This window comes from Galeopterus variegatus, unplaced genomic scaffold, assembly GCF_000696425.1.
Source record: "Galeopterus variegatus unplaced genomic scaffold, G_variegatus-3.0.2 Scaffold4499, whole genome shotgun sequence".
Taxonomy (NCBI): domain Eukaryota; kingdom Metazoa; phylum Chordata; class Mammalia; order Dermoptera; family Cynocephalidae; genus Galeopterus; species Galeopterus variegatus.
Window position 1 is genome coordinate 134,417 of NW_007730610.1, and position 7,235 is coordinate 141,651.

The following is a 7,235-nucleotide window of genomic DNA, read 5'->3' on the forward strand; positions in this document are numbered from 1 at the left end:
GTCTCAATTCAGGGTGAGTCAGTGGGTCTGTCCCGCCTACTTCTACCAGTTCCCCCGACTACTCTCGATGGCTCCGGTCTCTGTGAAGCCCAGGCGCCTGGCCAAAGGAACTCTTCTTGTGCCCCCCAGCTATTGGAGGATGCTCCTCTAGCTGGTCAGTGGCTTTCCTCTCAAAAAGAAGGTGGACACCAAAGAGGACGCCCTTTGCTGGCACTCTTATACCAGGACTGGCTGCCCTTTCTTACCCTCTACGTAGTATCCTCTCAATCCAAACCTCCATGCTCTACACCCTTGGGCTGTCTCCTGGCCAATTTCTTGGTCTCCAGGGAGACGTTAAGCCTAAACATCTTGTTTTCTGCTGTACTCCACACTCTATGCCTCTGGGCCATCTACTGGCCAATTTCTCCACCTCCAGGGAGGCAGTTAAACTTGAATGCCTTGTTACAATGGATCCCAGTGGCCACAAGATGGCACTCAATTCAGATACTCACCAAAACAGCAAAAGCTGTAGAGATTCCTGTATGTTCAAGCCTTCTATCTCTGAATGCATTGTTTTGTCAAAATTGTCCTATGTCTCAAATTCTCCTGCCTCATGCTCAACCTCCCCTTCCAGACTTGGATCAGTCTTCTGATCCGTCAGCCCTCCACATTTCTCTCTCTTCCCTCTACCTGGTCTTGAGATGCTCATCCTCAGCCACCGAACACCTCTCCTCCCCCTTCATCAGGTAACAACCCCGCCTCAGCTCCAGCTTTTTATAACTCTTCCGTGAAGTGGCTGGTATGGAAGGAATTGTCTGAGTCCATGTACAGGGAGCAGGTCTGGATGGTGGCTCAGGTACATGCTCAAAATAATAGGCGGCCTGTGGGAGCCATTGCTGTTCCTTGCACAGACCCCAATTGGAACTACCAGGCTGGCCACGGGGATCAGGATCTCCAGGATAACGTGATCACACACTTGATTAATGGCCTCCAAAGGCTACTCACAAGTCAATTATGACAAGCTTAGAGGAATCACAGAGAGATCCACTGAAAATCCCAATGAATTCCTAACCCTCCTCTCTGAGGCTTTATGTGAATACACATGTATAGACATATACTTCCCTGCAGGCATGGTCCTCTTACACTCTCATTTCATTACCCAATCAGCCCCTGATATTTGGGGGAAAAAAAAGTATGAAAGAGATGAGGCCAAATACCAGCTCCTGGCTAATGCCATCCATGGCTCACATACTCCAAAGCCAGCTGCCTTAAGAGGCAAGCCACCTGAGAACTTCGAATGCAGTCCACTGGGCCACTTGGCACAGGCCTGTCATAACCCTAGGCCCCCGCCTGGGGCCCTGTCCTCACTACAAATGGCCGGGCCACTGGGGGATTGACTGTTCCACTCTCCAGAAAGGGAGTGGCCCAGTCCCTAACCCACAACCTTCAGCTTCACACACAGCCATCTCTACTGGAGCTTCTAGGATTTGCCCAGGAGGACGACTGATGATGCCCAGGGCCTGAGGCCCCCATCGAGATCACCACGCCTGAGCCCAGTGTAACTTGCTTTGTAGCAGGTAAGCCAATCTCTGTTGTCATTGATACGGGGGCCATTTACTCTACCCTTCCTAAATATGCAGGACCAACACCCCCATCTTCTATCACAATAGTAGGGGTCACGGGATGAGAATACCACCCACAGATCACTTAAGCCCTTTCCTTCACCATATGTCACACCCAGTTAAAACACAAATTCTTAATAATGCATCAATGCCCAACCCCCCTTACTGGGACAGGACATTTCTTTTCAAATTCAAAGCTACTCTTACCCTAAACACTTTAACTCCCATCTCCAGCAGGAAGTAGCTTCAGAAGAATGAGATCTCCACCCTTACCCCCTTTTTCCTATACTTAAAAGGCAGGAGTAATAGATCTGCAACATAACCAGTGCCATTTTAGACAAGCCTAAGTACAAAATGGCGCCATCCACTTCCTCTCCTCCTCTCCTCCTCTCCCCCATTGTCTTTTACAAGAAGCCTCATGGTTTTGGAGAAAATGAAACTTTTGGCATTTCTGCATGCACAGAACTCTCCATTCCCATGACCTAACTCAATCCCCAGCCCGCAATTACATCACCCAGCTCTTGGCACCAACATACCAATATAAGCTCCTACTCACTATGCTATGTTAGCCACTGTCCCCCATTTTCAGGGCAGCCCAGGGCTGTCCACTTTGAGTACAGCCTGGCAGATTTCTTTCTTTAATAAAGCTTGAATGGTACCTGACATCTCGGCTTACTTTCAATAATTTAATACATGTACTTATTGTGGGATAATCAAAACACTCATATACCTATAATCTCACATCGTTATTTCTTTGTGGTGAAGACGTTCAAAATCAACATTTTTAGCAACTTTGAAGTATTCAGTACATTACTATGAATTGTGTTCACCATGCTGTGCAATAAAGCACCAGAACTTACTCCTGCCTACCTGAAGCTTTGTTCCCTTTGACCAACATGTGCTCTTTTTCCATCCCCTGCTGTCCCATGCCTCAGTCTCTGGTAACCTCCATTCTACTCTCTGCTGTTAGTCTGATGGGAGCTGCCTTATAGGTGACTTGATGCTTTTCTCTTGCTGCTTTTAAGATTCTCTCTCTGTTTTTGAGCTTTGCCAATTTGACTGTAATGTGTCTCAGAGGACCTTTCTGGATTGAATCTGTTTTGGGATCTTTGAGCCTCCTGGATCTGAAGGTCTGTATCTCTCCGTATACCTGGGGAGCTTTCCACTACTGTTTCATCGAATATGTTTTTAATTCCTTTTTCTTTTTCCTTTCCTTCTGGAACATCTATGATTCAGATGTTTGCGCACTTTGGGTTGTCTGCTAGCTCTCTTAGATTTTCCTCATTTTTTACATTCTTTTTTCGCCCACCTGGTTTATTTTGAGAAGACTGTCTTGAAGATCAGAAATTCTTTTTTCTGTTTGTTCTAGCCTGCCATTTGTTTTTTCTTTTATCAGATGAACCCTTTAGCTCCATGAACTCAGCTAAACTCTTTTTTAGAACGTTAATGTCTTTGTATGTTTTCTCCTTCAGACCCTGGGTACTTTTTCTCATTTTATTGTGCTGAGTCTTCTTGTGTGTCATTGACTTTCACTAAGATTGTTGCTCAGAATTCCTTTTAAGTCATTTCAGGGGTTTCCTGTTCTGTAGGATCTGGCATTTGAGAATTACTATATTCCTTTTTAGTGTCTTATTTTCTTTTCTTATTATTTTTCTTCTAAACATAGTTTTAGTCTCTCACCTGGATTTCTGGTCATCTGATAGATCACTTGCTTCTTTTATTACTCTGGAGTCTGGAGTGGACTTTGAGGAGAAAGACTGACTCTTCCTTTTCCAGGCTCCTCTGGTGACACTCTTTGTGTCAGTGCAGTGGAATATGTGGTGGGCTCCCCTGCATGGTGGTCATGGCTGCTCTATGGTGGCAAGCTGTCCTTGTGGAGGTACAATCTGGTGGCTGCTGTTGTGGTCCACATCCACGGAAGTGGTTTGTGGCCTCTCTGTCCCTGTGGCAAAGCTCCCCCTGCCTTCTGCATGGGCCGGAGTGGGGTTGTTTGGGCCTGGGCATTTCCCTGCTTTGGGCCTCCCTGTCATGTCACCTGTGCTTTTCCTGCCTCCTGCATGGGTAGGGGTGGAGTTCTTCCCTTCATCTTGAGTGTGGTGGTTATTTATTTGTTTTACAAATTTCAGTATACACATCTAGAACCCTGATTTGGAGGCCTTGTCTAGCCAGGGGTCCCAAGGTCTTCCTTCAGACATACGACATCCACCCAGTTAATATTCACAAGTGTTGTTCTGCTGTCTTTGTGTGCACATCTGCAGGGACCCTCAATGATTCATCTATCACCCATGGAAAGAGTGAATCATTTACCAGCTGCTGGAATGTCCTGCATCATCTGTGCAGATCTCCGAATACCTGTAGGTCACAGATGCTGTGTGCAGCCACCTGGGCCTCCCATAGCAGAGGAGGATACGAAACTGTCTGTGGTAAAAGGGTTAAGAATATTTTTTAATTTTACTTACACAAAAGTTTTCTGATTTATCATGTTTGATGCCTCTATAATTACCATTTGTATGTATGTGCATGCATAATATGTAAGTTATTTGATTAGTTCTGTGTTGCTGATTTCATAACTGATTTCTATTACTCTTCTCAGTTTTGAAATCTGCTCTGAACATTCATTTAAGGTCACCTTGCATATGGGCCTGAGATAATTCTAGGACATATTAACTGGGATTAAACCCTGGCTCTACCATTTACTGGATATTTGACAAAATATTCTCATAAAAAAAGCAAGATTTATGTATTTGCTCTCACAGGTTATTTATGTGATTTTATGCATTAATATATATTTTAAAACTGCTAGAATGACATCCTGAGTATAGTCAGTGTTCAAAAAGAAGTGGTGTTGCTATTCTTAATATTATATTAAAGCCTGTGTGTCACATGCAATCCATTCAGTTCAAAGTCATCCAAGAATCCTTTCCTCGGTATTCTACCTCCGTGCTACTCAAAAGTGTGGCATTTGGACCAACGGCATTGGCATCACTTGAACTTGTTAGAAATGCTGACGCTCAGGACCAACCCAAGACACCTTTAGATCAGAATTTGCATTCTAATAAGATTTCCAGTTCATTGTTGCACACATTAAATCTTGAGAAGTATGCTTCTTACTCACCATGACTTTTTCTTCTAAGAAATATACATGACTTATCCTAAGTGATATAAATATGGTACTCTAAAATGTATATTCGTATACTGATGCTTTAATTTTATATTTTATATCCCATAAAAGCATAGTGTCTACACTGGTTATGTAAATCTTATGTCATTCTTTTTGTACAGAGTTAGGAAATACATTAGAGAATATTACAATGTTGACAAGTAGGTTACTGGATTATTCAGGTCACTTATATGAGTCAGGACATGTTTTCCTAACTCTGTAATTTCATCTTGGGTCAAATGAAGAACTCTGCCCATGGTCGTTGTGTTATTTGTTTATTAATTTTTGTTTCAGGGACTGTCAGCATTCGGAGATGTGGCCGTAGAATTTTCTCCAGAGGAATGGGAATGCTTGGACCCTGCTCAGTGGAATTTGTGTAGAGATGTGATGTTAGAGATCTACAGAAATCTGGTCTCCCTGGGTGAGGATAACTCCCCTCCAGAATTCCCAATCCACACCAAGGTTTTTATTTCCTTTCTATGTAGAAGGTCTCTTGAGAGATTGTGCTTTGCATATATGCATTTCAGATTTCTGTTTTCAGGGCCGGCCCGGTGGCGCACTGCTATAGTGCGCCGCTTGGGAAGCGCAGTGGCGCTCCCGCCGAAGGTTCGGATCCCACATACAGACCGGCCGCTCACTGGCTGAGCGAGGTGCGGGGGCAACGCCGAGGGTTGCGATCCCGTTGCCGGTCCTGGTCCAGTACGGGCGCGACACTGAGGGTTGTGATCCGTTGCTGGCCACGAAAAAAGACAAAAAGGAAAAAAAAAAAAAAGATTTCTGTTTTCAAGAAAAAAAAAGTTGGGGTTTGTTGGTGGAAAAGAAAACCTTCATGATGCTTCATCTTGACGTTACTCTTCCCTTTCTTGAGGTGATCTTTATCCTTCACTCTAATTTAGTAACAATTCTAGAAATTCAGTGGCATAAAATATTGTCGCCCACACTTTAAAATACATTTCCCCCTTTTGTATTTGATTCGGTAGTAATTGGAAGTGGAGGTCAAGATCCACAAATTTGTAATGCTTTCAAAATATTCTAATGGGTGTGCCAGGAAAGTATTTTGGGATATAGTTTTGTACAGTCTTCTAGAGTGTTCTCTGTTCTCCACTGAGCACAGAATTAGATGGATTAAAAAAATTTCGTCAAGAGTCATGTGACTTTTTCTGATAAAGCAGGCCTTCCTGTCTTTAAGCTGGACCTGGCCATCTTTTTGGAACAGAGGAAAGAATACAGGAATATGCAGAGAGAATTGACCGTCGCCAACCCAGGTAGGTGAGCATACGTGAGCAGATAACACAGGTCAGGACAGGTCCAAAGGTCAAAGAAGAACCAGACCTTAAAGTGGGAATTGGGAAGATCTGCTCCAGTGAAAATAATTTTGGGGGAGCCTAGGTTTATTTCTCTTGTTCTCACAGAGGTACATCTTCTATTTAGTGCTCTTACAGTTTTCTGATCACTTTTCTTCCCCTTCAGTTATCTTTTGTCAAATTAATAGTGAGAGCTAAAGCTTTCTTTATGGTCTCACGATCTGACTGCTCTTCCATTGATAATGCAGACCTGGGTTAATCTGGGCATTTGTCTGAGGACCTCTATGTTAAGTCATTTTAAGTTTTTTTTGTTTGTTTCATGTCAGAAGTGTGTGATAGGTGTGGTGAAACATACTGGGATTTAGTTCAAAAATCCTAGAAACAGTGTAGACAGATGTCACATATTTCCAATCCCATGAATTTTTCAAAGGCAATTATACAGAAATTCGGACTCAGTAATTTCATCTTAGCACAAAGCATCTCCTTAAATAGAGGAAAATCTAACCCTATATTTCACCTCTAAGTTTTCTTTTTTTTCTAGCCTAAAATAAGATAGGAATTTAAGTAAATTCTGCAACTGTGAAGTGGTGTAGTACATTTCTTAGTATAGAGAATTCTTAACTAGTGTCCATGGGAGCTTAGAACATTGGCTAGCATGTAGTAAAGTTCTGAGTATTGCTTTACATCTTATCAGTACATAATTTTGTCTGATTTAGTATGAAGCTTACTGAGAATGTGTCCTCTGTTTTTTCTTGCTTTTTTGCCCCTCTCCTCCGTTTCTTCTTCACTTCCCCCCCTTTTTTTTTTCATGACGTGGATTTTTTGCAAATATAAATTGTATATGTTAAAGCTGTACATTGTGATGAGTTGATATAAGTATACATTGTGTAATGATCAACATGTTAACTAACACAGTCATCATCTCACACAGTTACCATATTTTTTTGTGGTGGAAACAATGTGCTCTCTTAAAAAATTCCAAGTGTACAATACATAGTTAACTATGCTCACAATGTTTACATTAGATCCCCCAAATTTATCTTGTAACTGAAAGGTTATACCCTTTGATCAGTTCCATCTCACTACCCCTAGCTGTCAGCACCCACCATTCTGTTTCAGTTCTACCTTTTTTTCTTAGATTTTACATGTAACTTATATCAAAATATTTGT

The 7,235-nt window shown here is 42.4% G+C and overlaps 1 protein-coding gene across 1 annotated transcript; it reads left to right on the top strand.

The window, feature by feature from the left end:
• Positions 1-3,694: 3,694 nt before the first annotated feature.
• Positions 3,695-6,582, top strand: LOC103603198 (zinc finger protein 736-like). The gene is made up of 3 exons (XM_008587691.1): positions 3,695-4,024; positions 5,056-5,182; positions 5,934-6,582. The coding sequence occupies exons 1-3, from the start codon at positions 3,869-3,871 to the stop codon at positions 6,032-6,034; spliced, it is 384 nt and encodes a 127-aa protein (XP_008585913.1). The 5' UTR covers positions 3,695-3,868; the 3' UTR covers positions 6,035-6,582.
• The last annotated feature ends 653 nt before the right edge of the window (positions 6,583-7,235 follow it).

Bases quoted from the DNA above. Each gene is read 5' to 3' on its own strand.
- LOC103603198 (XM_008587691.1), top strand. From the start codon at position 3,869: ATGATTCATCTATCACCCATGGAAAGAGTGAATCATTTACCAGCTGCT. The intron at 4,025-5,055 runs GTAAAAGGGTTA...TTTTTGTTTCAG, and splicing joins AGGATACGAAACTGTCTGTG to GGACTGTCAGCATTCGGAGA. The intron at 5,183-5,933 runs GTGAGGATAACT...CTGATAAAGCAG, and splicing joins CAGAAATCTGGTCTCCCTGG to GCCTTCCTGTCTTTAAGCTG.